Source organism: Zosterops lateralis (genome assembly GCF_965231275.1).
Source record: "Zosterops lateralis genome assembly, chromosome: W".
In the NCBI taxonomy this organism is placed as follows: domain Eukaryota; kingdom Metazoa; phylum Chordata; class Aves; order Passeriformes; family Zosteropidae; genus Zosterops; species Zosterops lateralis.
Window position 1 is genome coordinate 10,792,551 of NC_139801.1, and position 20,092 is coordinate 10,812,642.

At 42.7% G+C, this 20,092-nt stretch overlaps 1 protein-coding gene across 12 annotated transcripts in view; it reads left to right on the plus strand.

Moving 5' to 3' along the window:
• LOC310922014 (kelch-like protein 13) overlaps positions 1 to 20,092 on the plus strand; it is a 137,343-nt gene that overhangs the window by 9,828 nt on the left and 107,423 nt on the right. For 3 of the 12 annotated variants that reach the window (XM_083882296.1, XM_083882295.1, XM_083882297.1), the window contains 3 exons: positions 964 to 1,028; positions 11,870 to 11,952; positions 12,104 to 12,162. The exons of 1 other annotated variant lie outside the window; for it this stretch is intronic. In XM_083882296.1, the coding sequence (XP_083738422.1) occupies positions 12,143 to 12,162 (20 nt within the window). In that variant the 5' untranslated portion in view covers positions 964 to 1,028; positions 11,870 to 11,952; positions 12,104 to 12,142. The remainder of the gene's footprint in view (positions 1 to 963; positions 1,029 to 11,869; positions 11,953 to 12,103; positions 12,163 to 20,092) is intronic. 8 more of the 12 variants (XM_083882293.1, XM_083882292.1, XM_083882294.1 and 5 more) reach the window with 3 other exon arrangements.

A 20,092-nucleotide genomic window follows, 5' to 3' on the forward strand; every position in this document is an offset into this window, starting at 1 on the left:
GCTTGTAATTGAAAAAATACTGTTCATTCATTGAATTATAGAAGTGACCCTCACTGGTGCTAACAGTGAGAGAATATGGGTTGCCAAATGCAATGTTTCTGTTTTTTTCTTTTCTGGGAGGAAATGAAGAGGAAACGAAAGCCAGCAGAATTATTGCCAGCATTTCTTTACTCTGCTTTATGTTAGAATGAATTAAAAAAAATTAATGCTGGTGCAAATAACAGCACTGCTGATTGCTCCTTTTGTTTTGGGGTAACTGCCTGCTGTTTTCCTTTTGAATCAGTTGTGCTATATTTTCAGCATTAAAAAGAAATGCCGTGTCTCCTCCTAAATCCCTCTATCCCATTGTTCATGGCTGTAAGATGACTTTTCACTGTAACTTTGTGCTATTTGAGCTCTGCTCTGACTGACGCTCCCTGTGCAAGCCCAGCTAGAGCTTCCTGCTTCCTGCTGTGGTAACAGCTGCTGGGGGGAATCTGTGAAAAGGGGGGTTGGCTTGGGATCACGGTGCAAGGTATTACTTCTGTTAGGACTTCTGTACTTCCTGTGACTTGTATGCATTTAGTGATTGACATAAAATGGTGGCTGTGATTCTGAGACGGTGACTGCCTGAATAGCTTCAAAGCAAAAATTAGATCCGACTTTTTTCTTCTGTGCTACTGTTGAAATTGATTTTTATGTGGAGCTGTGATCTTGTGGGATTCTGTATGAAATATTCCATGCACATGGAAAAGAGCAGGATGCCACAAATTTTTAGTGAGTTATGTGAACGTTCCCTTCAGGCAAGAAGCGGGGATATCCAATTTTCCACTCACACTAGAGACAGCTCAAAGGGCTGCAGAAGCCAATAGTTAACTCTGTTGGAGATGCTCTACCCTGCAGTTCTTTAAAATAACAACTACAGTGGATTATAGTGTGCAAACATGTGTGACAATTTTTTTCTCTTCCCAAACGTTCTTCTAGATGTCAAAATAAACCTGGACTACTTGGGAATGGCGAAACATAGCCCTCGGATCCTGCCGTGAACAGTAAGAAAGTTGAGATACTTTGTGTACACAAATAATTTTCTTTTAGCGACTAAACCCCAGTGAAACCATTCCTGTTCAGTTAACACAACCAGGCAACACATTGTGTAGCTCAGTGTGGAGGTGCTCCTAGCTTTCCAGACAGTAAAGAGGCAGCACAGTAGGTCAAAGGGGTGGATCAGCAGGGGAGCATTCTTTGGGAAACTATAGTGGGGAAGTCTCTGCAGTCAGTATGGCATTGGAGGTGGGAAATTGCTATGGGTGGTGCATTAGGACATTATTGAGGTGGTAGCTGAAGGATGCTTTCCTGTAATGTGTAATTATATTGTGAGACTCCATTGTTACCCAGTGTATAATTATATCAAGACTCCATTGTCATGGGATATCTTGAGTGCAAATTAGATTGAAATGTGATTAGACAAATTAATGGAAGAAAAAAAGTGAATTTTGAAGTGCTTAAGGCTGAATTCCAGATGCAGTTTGTGGGAGGAAGTCCCTAAAACCCTGGCAGAAGGAAGCTGCCAGAAGGCAGTGTCCTTTCACTGTCACAGCTCCTGAATCGACTGCTGTTAGACAGGTGGCCTGACTGATTAGGTCTTCAGTCTGAGCTTTCCTGTCTGACTTTTGTGTGGTGCTTTTCTTATATGAAACTTAGTGTGTAACAGAGCTTGATTAAACAGTTCATGTAGCCAAGAAACCAAGATAGCTTTAAAGATATTCTTGAGTGTTGATCAAAATATTCAGATATTTTTGTGTTATTGGTAGCCTGAGACTTCCTAATTTGAAGGATATATAAATATTCATGTATGTACATGCTCTGTATTCTTTACATAGCCTTTTCCAGATGTTGCAGTAGACATCCTTAAATTAACACATTGAAAATTATTCTGATAAATTTTCCCGATACAAAACAGATGACTTGAGAGACTGTGTGGGTGAGTAACACATTTGTAAAGTGTCAACAGTGTCTGCGGAAAACTTACACAATTTGTCAGCTTCACTGGGATAGAAATTAGAAGGCTTTTCTATTGTTATATATAATAATTTGGATATAGTCCATTGGAAATGTACATCTCTTGAAAACTCCTGTAATCTAAACTCTTCACAGCAGTGTAAATACTTAACATGCAAATGTTCAAATGAAAAAATATTTTCTTTTGTAGGACTCTGACCATTTCAAGTTTAATTCTTCTTCAGGAGCAGTTTTTTTTTTTTCCGAGGGCTTTCAAAAGCTGGTTTATATAATTGAGATGGTAGGCACTGCTAATATCTCAAAAATATCAGGGCTCTCTTTTGGTGAAGTAACTATAATTGTTAAATTCTTGTATATCAAATCACCAAGCCTTATGTTCTTTATTAGGAGATCTGATAAAGACACAGGAAGCCTAGTGCTTTGTACAAAGTAGGTGTCCTGGTTTAGGGCGAATTTGGGAGGAAACCTCCGAATGGGGTTCCTCAGGAGAGCAAACCCAAATGGCCCGTCCCCCCAGCTGGTCCAGGAAAAGAACTTCCTCGGAGAAAAGTGGAAAAAACTATTTATTTAACAAACAAACTGCCCACAAGCATAAGAAATGAATAATATGAAACAATAAAACCTCTCGCTACTCCAAAGAGAGATGGCAAAACTGAGAGAAGTCCTTGCTGTGAGTTAACTCAACTCTCTCAGTCTCTTATCAGTCCCAGTCCCTTCGGCACTGGAAAATGCCGAGGTCCAGGCCCCGGTGGGCCACAGGTGCAGCTCCTGGTGCTCCTCTGGGTTTTTTCAGTCCAGAGCAGATTTAAACAGTCCCAAGAAAAAGGAAAAAAACAGTCTAGGAAGCTTTTTTGCCCCAGCTAGCTAGACTAACTAAAAGGAAAAAAAAACCTCTGGCCGCTGTCCATGCGTTCGATGAGCACACAGTCTAAGGACGAAGAAGTGCAGAGGAGTGAATAGTTTTTCAAAACAAACTGCGCGCTTCTGGTTTCTCTGCTTGCTTCCAGAACCAGTCTTAAAGGTACAGAACACACAGAACAGACAATTGGGGATACAAGCATCATAGTCACCCTAGGGACAGTAGGGTATGTAACTCAAGCAGATTCTGCTAAGACTGATTGCTTTTGACTTTCTGAGAAGCTTGTTCAGCTTACCTGAAAAAGATAAATGTATATATTTGTAGAGTATTAAATTGCTTTTAAATCTTTCCAGAATGCAGCTAAAGCTTCAATTTACTTTTTCTGATTGTGGATTGACTGAGCTAACAATTTAGCTGTGCTGCTCAGAGGTAAAACATTCCTTCATTTTGAACTGTCTTATTTACTAAATTCACTGTTTGAGAGGTTGGGACATCTAGAATGATCCTGGGTTTTTTTGTTCCCTGCCAATGTTATCTAAAGGTTGTGTGGCTTCTCTTCTGGCTTTTCTTTCAAGGTGGTTATTGGAGCCAAAAAAGCTGGACTGTTGTACTGGTGTTCAAGATCCTTGTGTTTGGTAGGTTCTTAATGTCCATTTCTAGCACAAGTATCATCAGAAATCCAAATCTCATTTTGCTTTTAAAGCTGTTGTGTTAGAAAACATCCATGTGCCACTAACTAAAGCTGAATGACCAACATGTGAAGCACATCTTACTCAGCTGTCATGTCATTCGTGAGGCTTATAAGGCAGTGAGTGGTGAGCTGTGGGTACACTTCTGACCTAGTGTGTCCCGAATTGTCCGTTCAGGGTTTGTGCCATTTCAAAGTCTGCTCAAAATAGCTTTAGAAAGAAAATAAAGGAAAACTAATGCCTCTAAGTTGATCTGCAGCCTGGTGTTCCCTTAGCTTCCACCTTCACTCATAACAGCACTGCAAGATTAGGAACTTTGCTGACAGTGCTTGGTGTTGGAAATCATACTAACTTGATCTAGGAGCATTTTTCTCAGGCCTTTATTTGCATATGTAGATTTTTCTTCTCCCAAGGATGTCGCTTAGGAGAAGCCTCCAGGTAAAGGACATTGTTGATGGAAGTAACAGCAGGTAGGAAGGCTTGGAGTTCAGTGCAAAGTGATTCCAAGGTGGCTTGTCAAAGGATACTTGAATGGTAGCAATAAGGAATTACCAAGGATTCAATTTCTCAGTGATGCAGGTGGTTCTGATACTCTGGTATGTGATACAGGAGAGGGTGCCAAAAGGTTTTACAGCAGAGAGTGGGAAAATGGGCTTTAATGTTCTGAGCTTCTTTTGCTTTTATTGACAGGTAATGTATACTGGCTATCCAGGAGTCACTTAAGACTGGAAGATTTCAGTCTGTTGAAGTGTGTGTGCGTTGTTTTACTAGGAAGCTTCACAGGCTTTTACTTCCTGTTTTTATCACTTGTTTCCAGTCTGATGTTGTGGTGGTTTTACATTTGCCGAATTTGTTTGCTAACTGGGAGATAGGATTTTGGGAGAAAAAGACAAAAGCAGGCTCAACTTAGAAGTAAAACCAGATTTTATTAACATACACTAAGAGAAGGAAATAAGTAAAGAAAAAAAAAAAACACAAATGAGTTTTTTAAACCAACCACAAACTGTTAATTTTCTACCAACAGTGTAAAGAGGCAAAACTCAGAACTCCAGGTCAGTACTACTTATAAAACAGTCTTTCATTCAGTCTTTGAAAGAGAGGTCTCTCCTGTTGTTTGGTAACTTTCCACAAGAGAAACAGTCTGCTTGTGGCTTCCAACTCACACAAAAGCAGCCTGCCCAGGAGATTCTGCAGTTGTGGAACTTCCCATATCACGTAGCCTTTCTCATGACTACATATGGGCCGTAGACTCACAGAATTGGGGTGGTACCTTTTAAAAATGAGCTGTTTCAAAAGCAAAGGATCTTTTTCAACTCAGGGAACAGAGATGTCATCTCACTTCTTCACTGGTAGAGGGCTTCTCATCTGTTCAGCCTCTCATGGGGTCACAAAAATCACAGCTGCTAATTCAGTATTCACTCAGTTCATCACAGATACCTTTGCTCAAATCCCCAAATCATCTCCCCAGTTTATATTGTCCATGATTTAAAAGATTATTCTAGCATATTACACTCTGTTGCCATAATCCATAGGAGATTTTCAGCCTAGAACCAAGGCAACTTGTCATCTCTATCATTTAAGAAGTCACTCTTCCTTTAGTGACTTTGAGATCTCCATATTATCCCTTTACATGCCCCCAATTTGACCTTTTCTCTCATCTCCGAGAGGGGTTAGAGTTTAAAGTTTCAATCGGTGTCAGGAAAGAGTAAAAGCTTGGCCAGGCCTGTGGTGGTCATGTGATCTCTGCCATGGCAGCTGCAAAAGTTTAAAAGCCATGCCGGTGGGGGGGGGGGGGAAGGCTGATGGATGCTTTCTTTTCCACCCCTCGATTTGATGGCATGAGCCGCTCGCAGCTGCTCTGTAAGGCCCAGCGTAGAGTGGGGGGAGATCCCATCCTCCCCCCACGGGCCAGGGGTGCTGGCAGCCAGGGGAGCAGAGGCACGGTCCTGCCATGGCCAGCCCTGATCCCCGCTATGCCCCCAGACATGTGGCCAGCACTGCCAAACTGCAGCAGTACCACCGACAGCCAGGGGGGAAAATCTCAGCTGGCCTTGCCTCCTCTGCGAGCTCTCGGAGGCCCGGACAGGCCTGGCCGCCCCTGAGGCAGTGGGGACTAAGCCGGGCCCTCCTCTGTCGCCCCTGATTTTCTTGCTTTCAAGTGTTTAAACCTTTGCAGCACCATTCTCACGCTGCTTGATGTAAACAATATGTATTTTTAGAATTTATCTATGTGTTTTGCATAGTTGTTCTCTGAGAGAGAATTTGACTGATGGTCATAGTGACCAATGGAGTCAGGAGGTTGTAACCTTCTTGGGCCAATCTTGGCCCTCAGTTAAAAGTGTATATAAGTTTATTGGAGTCAGAGAAATAAAGAGACTTCCATGTTTGACCCTGCTGCTGCCTTCTGTCCTCTGTGAGGGTCCACACCCCCGTCGCAAGGTGTTACCCCTCTAAGCGTAGGGATAACACTCCTCAGCCAGCCCACGATGTTACCTGGTTGCCGGACAGGGGGGAAAGAGGAGGGCTTGAACCCAACTTCAGCTTTATATGGGTATTACCAAAAGTCGCATTCCGTTTTCTGAGTGGTCAGAACTGCATGTCAATCTAAAACCTGCCCCCTAATAGGTCCCTGTCCTCACCAGAAAATTTTAAGGTCCTAGTGAAACGCCACGGAAAGAACTCCACAACTAATAGTAGTTGTAGACCGATATGTATTTATCAACGTCGAGATGCGTGGGGAATAATTTCACCAAAAACACGCATACCCACCAGGGAACTTGCCCTCCTTATTATTCCCTGAGATCTTACATATGCATGACATTCTGTGGTCCCCCTTCATACATAATAATTCCCTGACCCCACCCATCTGCGCTCGGTATGGTAATTACTCCATGCCCTTCTGGGCATGCTCAGTCCTTAGTGGTGGTGGTCTTCAGGCCGTGGTAGTGATCTTCTGATGTTCACCTCTTCACCTTTATCTCTCCCATGTGGGCTTTGGCCCTCTTGGCACGTTTTCAAGGGAACATAGCATCTTAGAGTCTGTGTTCTTTTTTTTTTTTTATCTGTGCCCTTAGCCCTGTTCTTCTGCTGTTTAGGCTAGTTCTTCTAGTTCTTCTTCTGAGTATGCTGAAGGTTTTTCATACTTGTGGTGCTCAGATATATGTGAAAGGGTAACAGACACAGCATTCAGTGTTCACTAAATGTCTTCTAAAATGCAATCTCATATATTCTAAAGTACTACTTGGAATACATTCTAACATACAGTATATGTTCTTAAATCTATAAAGGATCAGCTGGGGTTTTTCAAATCTATGTCTCATCTAGCAGAGCGATATTCCATTAACCAAAAAAAAACCCTGTATCAACCCATGACAGATGTGAACTGGCCTTTTCATTAAGGCTTCCGGAGTAGTAGTTGGTGCCTCTAAGTCTGTGACACAGACTGTCCAGAATGGAGTTCCTAGCAAATAAAAGCAATCCAAGGAGGGTAAGACTCCTAACTTTGTACTGTCAGCACTCTTGGGAGATAATGATTAAAAACCTTCCTCCAGTCATAAGCACAGAGGCAGAAGCTCACATTGCCTTGGAGAGGGGTGGCATGGAAGCTGCTTTATTGTCTGGACACAGGCGAACTGCAGGAGTTATGGGCATTGTCACTGGTAGGGGCCTGCTCTGCGTTGTGGCTGTAGGAGCAGCAGTAGGAGGACAACAGTGTTTTGGGTAGCTGCCACTGACAGGCCATCTAAGTGCTGTGCACAGCTCTGAACAATGCTTGGAGCTGTAGCTGGAGAGGACAAGAGGGTACAGATGTTTGAGCCAAGGGCAGAAGAGAGAGCAGTGCTGCTGTCCAGGGAACAGAGCTGATGTAAACCCAGGTGAGTCACTAACCTGTCAGATCATTGTGGCTCTGGCAGGGAGCTGGCTTGTCTCACGCTTGCTTTCTTGTGTTTTGGGGCACTGGTCCCTGCTGCATCCTTGTCCACTCCCTGTGCTGGCATCTTAGACTCACTGTCACTGTGGTGTGTCATCTGCAGCCTATTCCTTGTCCCCCTCTCTTTGGTCCCAGGCTGGGATTGCTGTGTGAGGAGATGATCTCGTTAGGGCTCAAGGGAATGAGAGAGAAGTCCATTCATTCCTTGGGACTGGATTATGCTATGCTCTAATTGCTGAAGCTCCCAGTGTTGAGAATATAATATAAGGGCATCCAACCTAGATCTGTTAGGCTTAGCACAGCTATTCAGTATAACACAGCATTTTCTTCTTGCCTATGGTGCCATTTTGAACTGCATGTGTTTTACTTAGATGTGATTTATATGTGGTGTATTAATGACTCGATCTGCTTCAGGGAACTGTTTTTTCTTTCTGTGTGAGTGAAATACTATACCAAGAAGTTTGGGGTTTTTTAATACTTGAAGTATTACTGAAGACTTCTAAGCTTGTGTGAGCATGCTGAAGCTTGTTTTATTTTGTGTTCCTAAAATAAGTTGAATAAAATTTTTTATGAAACATATTTTTAAAGTACATTAATGAAGGCCATTCTGTAACTGCAGTTGACAAGCCTGGTAGCACTGCTTTTGGTGGGTAAGACTTCTTCACATAATACAACTGCAAAATTTCCATTTGGATAAGATCTGTTCTGCTACTTAGAGTTGTATTTCAACTGTTGGCTTCCTTTATAACACTGAGATTTTCAAAATGCAGGACTTTGGCTGACTGAAGCTAATTGGTAGCTTCAGTTGTATTTTCTGTAGTCTATAATATGGGGTTTCTTTTGTGTCTGGACTTGATTTTTATGGAAAATGTTTAAGTACTTATATACTTCTGATTTGTGGGTGGAAGTTAGTAAATTATTCTACTTGGTAATGATTATCAGGTGATAGTAGATATAGGTTAATGCTGCTCTTGAGTAATGCAACTCTGATGCCTGTTATAAAAACTGAGAGACTGTGCTGTTCTCCAGAAATGTCTACGAACTTCATGCTGGCAACTGCCTACATCAGACTGGTCTGCATCTGACTTCTAAGATGATAATACTTTTTTTAGGCATATATTCTCTGTATTTAGAGAGAGATTCTCTTATTATTACTTATTTAGAGATTAAAGCCATTCTTTTAATAGCATAGTTCAATGTCAGATTTAATCAGTTGCTGCTGGGAGGAACAGTGCTGCTTCCTTCTCTCTTTGCACAGTGGGTGCCGGGGATTTGCGGCTGCCGCCTAGAGAGCGGTATGTCCCTGTCCCTTTGGTGGGAGGCAGCACTGGCTGTGTTGGCACTGCTTGTCCCCTGACAGCTCTTTGTTGTTGGCTTATGCAGCTGGATGGTTTGGTCCAGCACAAGGTAGGCAAGCGATGGTTGGGTGAAACTAAGTAACATGGGACTGTAGCCCTCAGTAGTGTTCCCAAGCAAGAATTCAGCCTCTTGCTCCCTTGGATTTCACGAGAACTCTGTTTTTCAGCAGTTGTGTTTTGTTAGTTTTTGATTCAGGTTCTCTGCCGTGCAGGAGGAAGGACTGTGTTACCACTGTAGGTCAGGCTCAATCCCAACATCTGCTTTGTGATTTCTGAGAATCATTTAAAACCAACTTGCCTGCTGTAGGAATGATGTTTGCTGAGGTCTGGCCTCTGACCTGACAAGTGTTTCTCATGTTCCCTGGATGCTCATGTTTGCCCCTGAGGATGTGTGGGCTTGTTCATTTAATGGCTTCCTAGGCTGTGCCCTGCACACTTTGTCACTCCTTGGCATATCTTGTGTCACTAATTTGCTGTTGTTTCTGAAGAGCTGGCTGTAACTGATACAAGTAACCTACATAAGCAGTGTGCACTATCAACCCTGAATAATCTAGAGCTTCCTGACAGATGAATTACAGGCATAAAAATAAGTTTCACAGGGTATCCACCATGTGAATTGCATTCAGTGGCATATGACAATGCATGTAGTGTGTTTTTTATGGAATTGGAATTAGAAGTAGTTTAACTTCTCAGGAATGCTCAACAATTTAACATGGGTCTCAACCACACCTCTTCTGTCTTCCCATATTCAGGCTGAAGATGGTTAGAACAAATGTAATGGTTTTTATAGGAAATGAATCCTTATTCATTAATATACGTACTTCTTTTTGCATTTCTGAAAGAATGATGGCAAAATATAACAGCAGCTACAAGAGCAAACCCTGCAAATCAGAGACCTCAGGACCTTGCACAGTAGTGAGAAATTCAGCTCCTGGCAGGGGATGCAAGTTTGTACTGGTGATCATGTTATAAGTGTATATTATAAAGTTGACTTTTCGCAAGATGTGTGCTATATGATTAATAATGTTGTGGTAAGGATATGTTTTTATTTCTGCTATTAGTAAAGAAAATTAGGCATAGTGGTTGTAGTTGATATAGTATTCTTAAACTGTCTGTTTGGTCGGGATAACATCCAGTGAACATGTAAAGAAGACCCTGCTATTGATATACCAACTATCAGCATCTACCATCTGAAGAAAGTATGGACCAAGGCCCAAGCTGGAGGTGATAATGAAGAACACAGCCAAGAAACACGCATGCTCTAAAAAGGTGGACCCAAGGAGGGGCCATGCAAAACAGTTCCTAGAATATGGAAACTAGTTTGTGGAAAAGTTTGAATGCAACAAGACTGATGCAATAGAAATGGTATTTTAAGAAGGCATCTGAAATAGCAGGTTGTGGACTTGGCTAAATGCCAAGTCACCTGGCCAGCTGTACTTTGCTTTTCCTATCTCCTAATTGTCTTATTATTTTATTAAACCTATTTCTTAAACTTTACCTAGAAAGTGAACCTTTTTTTTCACAATCAAATTTGTCCTTTCTGTGGCAGAGGTATAAGCAGAGGTGTGAATTTCTGATATTTATATGCTGGGAATATAGAATCAACACTGAGGATGATAAAAGCTCTATTGTTAAAGATGAAAGTTAACTAAAATTTTTCTGAGTATGAAAAATTCTATTTTAACGCGGAATTTTTTTTATCCCTTTATACTGTTGTGTTATGTATTGGTCTCATTAGAGAAGCCTGTGTAATGTCCACAGGATGGTAAAACAAGGACTGAGACAAGCACCCATCCTAATTGCAGTAACCACACTGCACATCACATAGGACTTCACAAATAATGGAGTAATGATGGTAGGAGAACAGCTCAGGTGATGTGGCACTTTCTGAATGCTAGTTTTGTGACAGAAGATGGATAAAACCTATCCTATTTACTCAGCAGACTTCTTTGAGGAAAACCTAAAGTTTATTTGAAACAAGAGGATGTCCTGAGGTGTAGCAACACTAAGGGTTAAGAACCACTTTATTCTGCCAGCTGCTGTAGTATCAGTGGGAGGGAGTGGGCAAGTTAGGTGCTGTTAAACAATTCTGTTTCATGCTATCTCAGTTGTAGCATGTTTAAAGTATTGCAAAGCACACATTGAATTCATAATTCATGCTTACAAATACTGTGTGCTATTTCCTTCCACTAAATGTCTAAGTCTGCTTTAGCAAAACAAAATTTTAGACAGGCTCTTAACTTAGGAGAGCTTGTGTCTACTCTCTGAAGTCAAAATTTTATTTGTCATGGTACAGAGCAGTTGAAGGGGAAAGGATGATTTGCAGAAGCTCTTATTTTCTGTTATATATAAACTGCCACTGTGACCTTATCTAAAAATTTGCTTTTGTATCTTAAATGTATTGACTTAGAAAAAGGAATTTCTTCTTCGGGCTGTGAATTAATAGCAAATTACTTTAAAGAAATATGGGATACATGCAGCTACTAAGTTTTTATCATTCAGTTATGTTTATAAATGTAAAATATATAAAAGACCAAAAATCTGAAATGTGACTCTTTTCAGGGGTATTACATAGTTTATATTTTGCAATGTTTGCTAATAAATAAATGTCACCAAATAGAAATGTTTCAACTTTTTCACTGTCCCCTCAAATGGAGGTATGATTTCACAAGCCAGAATATAGTCTGTAGTCTTTCATTTTGGTTAAAGGCTGTGCCATACTCTTGAGCCATAAAAAAAATGAACTAGGAATTTGTTTATCAACTGTATTTGGTCTTAGAAATAGAAGTCATTAAGATTTTGGCCTCTTTGATACAAATTAATGTGATTATGTCTTGCTTATAAATAATTTGAGCTGTTTCTCTCTCTCTTAAAAGGTGGCTTTAGTGTGTCACAGCTTCCATTTTAGTAAATTGTTCATGGGATAGGCAGGCTCAGGAACAACTGGATTAAACCAAGAGATTATTTGAAAAATCTAGGACATGTGCTCTCTGCTCACCTGATTATTTTTCATAATTCATCCTTGTTTCCACAGTAAAAGAGCAGCCTAATGCACGCAAACAAGAAGCACTTTTCTTGCTTTTGTGCTCCTTCATCTCTGTAATTTTACCAGAGAAAGTAAGTGAAATGGGGAAACAGATAGATTGTGCATGAATGTTTGGAACAAATCTTGTTTTGTTTAGTGAAAATCCATGGGGTCAGAGTGCCAGGTGCTATTTGGGGATGTCTGTCTGTGACTCTGCTTCAGTTCTTTTTTGTTTGACTACAGGTGCATGAAGAACAGAGGAGATATTTCCGCTTGTCAGAGATGATGTGGAGAGACTCTTTGTGAGTAACTGATGTGTGTTTTCTAAAAAGCCCAAAATGCTAATGCGGGAATTAATTTTTTATTTATTCTCTAACTTAGAATAACTGTGCCATTTGTCTAACAGTTTCATTTGAGTCTGGAAAGCTTTGAGTGTAGAGCCCTTTATAGGAACCATGGACAAAGCTCATGGTTGAAAGAAAGACCTGGAGGACAGAGCAATGTATGGTTTCATAAGTGATTAACCACAATGCTTTACTTGTCTGTAGTGGTCAGTCTACCAAAGGCTTTTACTGTTGACTGCTGAAAGTGTTCCAGACAGCAGTAAAACCCCTGACATGGTGGGTATGGGGAACCTTTAGCTGGGTTAATTTGTTACTTACAGAAGTTTATTCTGCATGTCAGGTTCTTAACACTTTATTGTCCTTGTCCAGTTTTTATCACGGTCCCCAGAGCTGCCCACCGGCTAGCTGGGCTCTGTCGCGATATGGTGAAGTTTTAGGCAGGTCCGGACCCCAGGCAGAAGCGTGCTTACTTAGGAGAAGGAGTTACTCACACTTGGTGGTAAAGAAGGTGTTTATTCAGGGCGGAAGCCCAGGTGTTCAAGGCTTGAGTGTGTGTGTGTGAGAGTGAATGCCAGAGTGACGATTTTGGGTCTCCCCTGCCCTTATGAACAGGGGTGTTACTCACGGAAATGAGGAGGTTTGACCTGGCCATATAGGGGTGAGAGGGGATGTGTAGGAACTTGAAGCTTTGGCTGAGCCATCTGGCCTGCCAGGGCTATCAAGAACCTTGGGCGTGTTCACAGATAAGATATAATAGATTCTTAAGGACTGGAGCCAGGGCTATCAGCAGAGACAATGCACTGAGCTAAGGTATTGAGAAAATACAATGGAGAGGGCCAGGGCTATTATGTAGCTTAATGATGGTGATCAAGGAAAAGGGGGGGGGGGTAGGAATGAAACCTTTTACAGAAACTTAGATACAAAAATTATACAAAAATTTTAGGAAACCCACGATGCACACTGCAACATTATTGTCCTTGTCCAGTTTTGGATTGCAAGTCTGCTAGATCTGCTATAAAGATTATGGGAATAGTAGCAGTCAGTAGAAGCTTTCCTGAAAGTTTTCATTTCTTTTCTGCTGGAATAAACAATATTCTGGGATCAAGCAGCTAAACCACACTCCTAAAATATTACCGGAAAAAAATATTACAGGAAAGGAAGAACCTCCTTGATGGAATATAACTGTACCAAAATAAGTACTTAAAGGATTTGCTTTTCTGGAGACAAGGTCATTTTTAGAGAGCAAAATTAGGTGATGCACTCTTATTTTTCAGATGGATTCCATAAAAATGCTGTGCTTTTAGTGCAGTAGGTTCCTCAGCCATCTCATTCCTTTGGAGTAATTAGTCCCAGTGTTTCCTTTTTTTTTTGCCAGATTTCCAGTAACAGTTGTGAATTAAAGCAGCATGTTATTTTAGGATTTTCCATGATAGTCTTTGTGCTTTTTTTTTTTTTTTTTTTTTTTTGTGTAAGCATAATATGAGTAATGTAGTCTTGAGTGCTTTCTTTTAAACCATAAACTTTGATACTCTGGAGCTGCTGCTTTGTTCTAATGATAATTATTTAGGAGAACAGTGCCTTGTGGACAACTTCAGTGCTTTTCTTGGCAAGGAAGAGCTCAAGTTAGAAGAACAGCTCTTGTCTCAGACACCTTGATTTCTAATTTTTCTGATGTTTGTAGCATTAAAGCTACACAGTGAAATTTTTTTCTTTTTTCTTTTCTTAAATTGAAGAAAAATCCTTTTATTACAATAGGCTAGTAATTGCTTTTACTCCTGTTATGAATAAAAATGGGCGGAGAAAATATTAATCTCCATAAACGCCTTTATTAATCAGCTCTTATTAATATTTGCCCGAGGGGTTTTTGGCTGCCCGTGGTCGCCGTGGAGGAGGAGGGCTTTATCAGCTCTGCTGCAGGCAATTCAACAGAGCTGGAGGACTGGCCCTCGCTGGGAAGCAACCCCAGAGTCCTGACAGTTCTTTGTTTTCTCCTGTGGTCTCATCTTCGGTTTGATCTTTTTAACTTACGGCTAGTAAGCAAAACCTGAGAAATTAGCTCTTCTGATTCCCCAGGGTCCACACGGCTGAGTATTAGTTTTTATCCGTTTTAATTTTACTTGGTTTTTATTTGATAAGGGTTTTTTTGATGTTAAATTTCATCCCGAGACCCTCTCGGAGTCCTTAATTTGCATGCGGGATCAGCCGGGGCGGGCGCTTGGAGCTCTTTGCGGCCGCGTGCTGGTCCTGCCGCAGCAATGGCGTTTCGGTCTCACGCTGCTTCACAGCGGTGGCAACGTTGTGGGGGTTTGGGCCGGGGCTTGTGCGGTGGGAGGTGGAACGTGGCGTGCGTGGGTTTTTTTTTTTTTCTTGAAACGGGGCAGCGGTCCGGCCAGCTCGGGGACGCGCTATCTGGCCGCGGCGGCTGACCGCATGGCGGCTGCGGGCGGACGGGGCGGCCGGGGCTCTTCTCCGCGCCGAACCGGCGGCGGCTGACTGCAGGCGGGCTGCATGGCGGCTGGACGGCCGGGGCTCTTTTCAGCTCCGGCACGGGGAACGGCTGGGGCTGGGGAGAGGCTGCTCCGCGGCTGCGGGCGGACGGGGCTTTTCTCCGCTCCGGACCGGGGGGGGGGCGGCCGGCTCTTTCTTTTCTCTCTGTCGGTGGCAGAGCCGGCGGCTCCGCTGCGGCTCCCTCGCCCTGTCTCCGACCTGGGGTGGGGGCGCGGTGCTTGAGAGTTCTTTGATGGGAACGGGTTTCTTTTGTTTTTAAGGTGGTCTGGGAGGAAAGGTGCCACTGAGGTGGCATTTTACTGTTACATTATAGGATAAACATTTTAAATTTTATTTTTATCAATTCCCTCCTCTTATCTTTTGATCAGGTTGTTTAACCTGCATCAACTTATTTATGGTAATAATTTTTGATTATTTCTGGGGTTTAACCTTACTTGTTTAAGTTTGGACTTTGCTCATATCAATCACAGCTTGGTTTTGTTTTGTTATTTTTTTGTTTAATTTTTGGGGCTTTCTTTGAGGTGCTTTTGGTATTAAAAGGAATCTGAATTTGGGCTATATTTCTGACTACTAGGGACTGTTTGTAGCTTATTTTTTTTATCAAACTAATAACCAAATTCTTACTGAGAGGTTTGCCTAGCTAAAACCATTCTCTTATAGAGCACTCTCCAGTTAAGCTTTGCTCAAAGGTGGCAGTATTTTTTATGACCAATTGTTTTTTCTCATCCTGACAGGTTGAGAGTTGCGGATCAGCAAAGCAAGTGTGGTTTGGATTGATATAAACTCTTATTGAGGACTTTGAGTTCTTCTCATCATTGATGAGGGAATGCCTCTCTGAACCAGCTCCTCTTATGGGTTTACTCATCATTTAGACTATCATGAGTCTTTCCAAGAGTCCAGTGTGAACCTGTTTCATTTTTTTCGATCTCACCTGGGCTTGCCTCTTGGTTCTAGGAGCTCTCCGGGTTCAGTTTCTAGAGTTTTTCTTTTGTACTTTCACACTTGGCTGTTAACTTTTAGGTAGCCTTTTTGGGTTGTGCTCTATGAGAGATTTCTAAATTTTTGTAGTAATTTTCCCAATAATTTATACTAATTTAAAACAACAAACAATCCCACAGCTTTTGTGATTGATATGCGCTTTCAGTCACAACATTACAATAATAACAACAACAAACTTCTAACAACAATATCACAACCACTAATACAAACAGTAAAAAAAACTTCTTGTATGCAATATGTAGTCTGGGTGTTTTTTGAAAGTTATTTTTGAAGAGTTTGAATATGAAATAACAGTTTATGGGGGATGATGTTTTGAAAGGTTTGTGCTGGACAGGATGTTTGGAGGTAGTGTTGCTGGTTCTTTCACTCTGGTCTTTAGCAGCACCTGGAAAGGACTTATATTTTGGGGTTAATGGAGTGATATTTGAATTAAGGGGAGGAATTTGGGGATTTTTGGATTTTGGTTTTTCTTTCTTGGTAACCTCCTGGGTTAGGGGGTTAACAAGAATGGGAGTCTAAACATTTCTTATGGGAAAGCTCTTATGTTAAATTGGGGCCAGGTTTTAATTTACAGAAGAGCTAGAGGCAAACAAACAGCTGAGCCAATTTAGCTGTGTTTCTTCTATTAATTTGATTTTTACAATTTTGCAAGTCATACCTTTTATGACTTTTTAAGTTTCATCATCTTTTTCATTTAATATACTTTCTAATATATCTTTCTCTCTCTTGATTGCCTCATCAAATGATACTTTTTGGCAATCTTTTCTGAGGTGCCCTATTTCTTCACAATAAAAACACTTTCGAGTTTCCCCTTGTCTTTTAGGGGTCACCCAAGGTAGTAAATTATTTCTTTGCCCTCTGACTGGCTTCCTATCCTCTCGGTGGGGTGAACTCTGGTTAGATACACTTTCTCTAGCCACAGCTACCATGATTTTTCCCTTCGTGATGGTTTTTTCTTCTTCCCTTCTTAAATAGACTTTTAAGGCTTCCCTTAACAAGTCATTTATTCCTCTATCTTGCCAGTCTTCTAACTTTTCTAATTTTCTTCTAATATCTGGCCAGGACTTTGTAACAAACTGTGTTTTAAGTAACACCTGGCCTTCAGGGCTTTCTGGGTCAATATTAGAATATCTTTGGAAATTTTGTTTTATTCTGCTCAGCCAAGTGGCTGGGGTCTCATCTTTTCCTTAAATACTATCAAATGCAAGTTTTGAGTTATTGCTTCTGGGGACTGATTCTTTAATTCCTTTGATTATCAAATTTCGATAATCATCCATATTCCTCCTGTCTTCTTCCCTATTTGGATTCCACTTTGGATCACTTACTGGCAGTTTATGTTCACCTGGGGGCCCTATTCTATTCTCCCTTTCCCAAATCCTTATCCCTGCTGTTCGAATTATCCTTATCTCTTCGGGGCTAAATAAAATTCTGAATATAGAATTTATTTCCCCCCATGTGAAGGTATTGGGACCTAGGAACTGATCTACCTGTTCAGCCACCCCCACTGGATCTTCTACTAAGTTTCTTAGTTCCTTTTTGAAGTTCTTGACCTCTGAGGCTGTCAGAGGGGCATTTACAAATCCCACCCCTCCAGCAACTCCGCCCATTGGAACCTCTCTCAAGGGAAAAAGCTTAGCTTTAGATCTTGTGTTATAAGAATGTCCCTCTGGATTATTTTCAGGGGGACGCTCTATGGTTGGGGTGGGCAAATTTGGTTCTCAGTTTGCAGGTGGGGCTGGAACCATGGATGGCAAGGGAGAAAAAACATAGCTACTGTTGGGGGAAACTGGGGGTACTTCTGTTGTATAGAAGGGGTTAGTACTGGATGGGGGGAGACTCACTGGAGGGCTGGTTAGGGAGGGGGCAAAGGTATTGGTAGAGGGAGGAATAGGGGAATTAGTTTGAGGGATTTGAGGGTGGCTTGGGGCTGAAGGTAAGGGGGAAACAGGGGTTACAGTTTGGGGAAGTCGGAAGGGGTTTCCAGGGGGAACCTGGGGCATATCTGGATATGTGGGAGGGAGAGGTAAGTAACTGAGTGGATCCCAGATGGGGCCATTCTCTTCTTTATCCCTTTTTTCTTTTTTCCCCTGTAACTTACAGATCTTTATGTTGTCTCTATTTCTGTTTTGTTTTTCCCAACAAGCAGCATACTGCACTTGTTCTGCTTTTTTATCACCTTGGGCTCTCAGATGTTGATTTAACTGAGCACACATCCAAGGGTCTGTTGTTCCGTGCCATGGCCATTCTCCAGGTAAACCCAGAGTAGGCCATACCTCTATACAATAATGGATCATTTTGATCCTATCTAAATCTCTAGTACTTTCCTCCCTGTCCCACTGTTCTAACATCTTTCCTAGTGGGCTCCCTGGAGGGATATGTGGTATTTTTTCTTTTTGTACTTCAGCCTCCCTAGGCCTACTTATCCAAGTACCCATTTTTACTTGGTAAAATTTATTCAAAATTTTTTTAAAGCTCTTTCACTCACTCTCACTCACTCACACTCACTCGTGAGCTCTGGAAGCAGTTCGTATGACCCGCCCTTAGGGCCCCGACCACTGCCACAGCCAGCCCCTGGTACCCGTCAATGGCCTCAGCACTCCTGGTGCTTCCGTCACCACCCCAGCCGGTACCCTCTTTCACTCCTGCGCGTCCGGCGTATCCCCGTAAGCAGCCGGTCAACCTGGGCCCAGAGTTCCAGTCACTACTTCTGCCAGGATACACACACACAGTATGCAACTCACTCACTCGCCCTATCGTTAAGTTCCTCACACGTTGGAACTCCCCTAACTTTCACTCACTGCACCCGGTAGCACCGGCCTTAGATACCCCCGACCAGCTTTACCACTCCGTGTCCGGTAGCATAGAGCTCCTGTCTACCCCCGCCCAACACGACACACTCAAGCCCGGTAGCGTATCTAATCCGACCCCCGCCCAATGCACTCTTCACACCCGGTAGCGTGCTCCCCTTTGAGCACCCCCGCCCAGTGTGACCGTCCTGTACCCCGTCAGTTACCTCAGCCTGGCCACCCCTCCCTTGGGAGCAGCCCCTGGTAACCTCGGCCAGTACCTCTTTCTCTCCCCACACCCCTGCAGGTCCCTGGGAGCAGCCCCTAGCCACCCTTTCTCCTGCGTCGGTGTGGTGTGTGCCTCACACACTTGTCCCTGGCCTCCCCGCACACTTGAGGTGACCTGGGTGGTTTGCCCCTACAGGTTTAGGGGAAACCCACAGTACCACTTACTCTATGACATGCCACTCACACTCTATCTAGCCTCCGCACGTCCGGAGGGGGGTCCCCTACACCCCTGGAGACGCCTCGCTCACTCTGTTTCCTCTCGCTTCCTCCTGTTCCTGACCACTCCTCTCGTGAAGAGGTGGAAATGCAGTACTGAGGAGTCCTCAATCGCTCCGGGGGTCCGTGCTAACGGCCCCCGTCTCACACACACACACACTCGTCCGCCTCCTGCTCCCGCCACCGAGTTTTATACTTACCCGGTGCTCCTCAACGGCGCCCCCTTGTGGCTGCTGTGTGTCCCTCGAGGCTGGCGTGCGTTGTCCTCGTTGGTTGTCTCTCGAGGCTGGCGTGCGTTGTCCTCTTTGGTCCAGGAGGCCAGCTGTCCAGGAGGTCCAAGGTGGGCGGCGCCTTCCCGTCTCGGTCCTCTTCTGGGCGTGGCCAATCCCGGACGAGCTCCCAGTCCTCCAGCTCTGTTGAATTGCCTGCAGCAGAGCTGATAAAGCCCTCCTCCTCCACGGCGACCACGGGCAGCCAAAAACCCCTCGGGCAAATATTAATAAGAGCTGATTAATAATGGCGTTTATGGAGATTAATATTTTCTCCGCCCATTTTTATTCATAACAACTCCTAGGTAGGTGATTTATTAAAAAACTATGGATATTAATCTAATACTAATATCCAACTATGACGGACAAAGACTCTCTAACAGTTTCTAAAGTTAGAAAGTGTATATTTATTACGATGCCGGGCAGCGTGTGGGATCGCTCCGAAAAACACACGCGCAATTTACAGATGATCACAGGGTCTTTTATGTACAGGAGTATTGAATACCCAAAACACAAATGCATATTCATTATTCTGGTACATCCCATTCCCCACTTCGTATGGTAATTAGCCCAAAAAGCCATTAAGCATGCGTAGTTTGTTCTTTGAAATGGGTCAGTGGTCTTTTTTATAGGGTGGGGTCCCAAAATGATGAAGTAAGATGGGTCTTCCTCTCTTTGACTTTTTAACCTTTAGTGTTAGTGACAGCTAAATCCTGTTTTTTCCAGGACTGTTTGATTTATGATTGTATTGTATTCATGGGGTCTATTGATTATTCAGGATGCAAAAGCCTAGTTTGACAGCTTCCATGATTTATCAGTTCC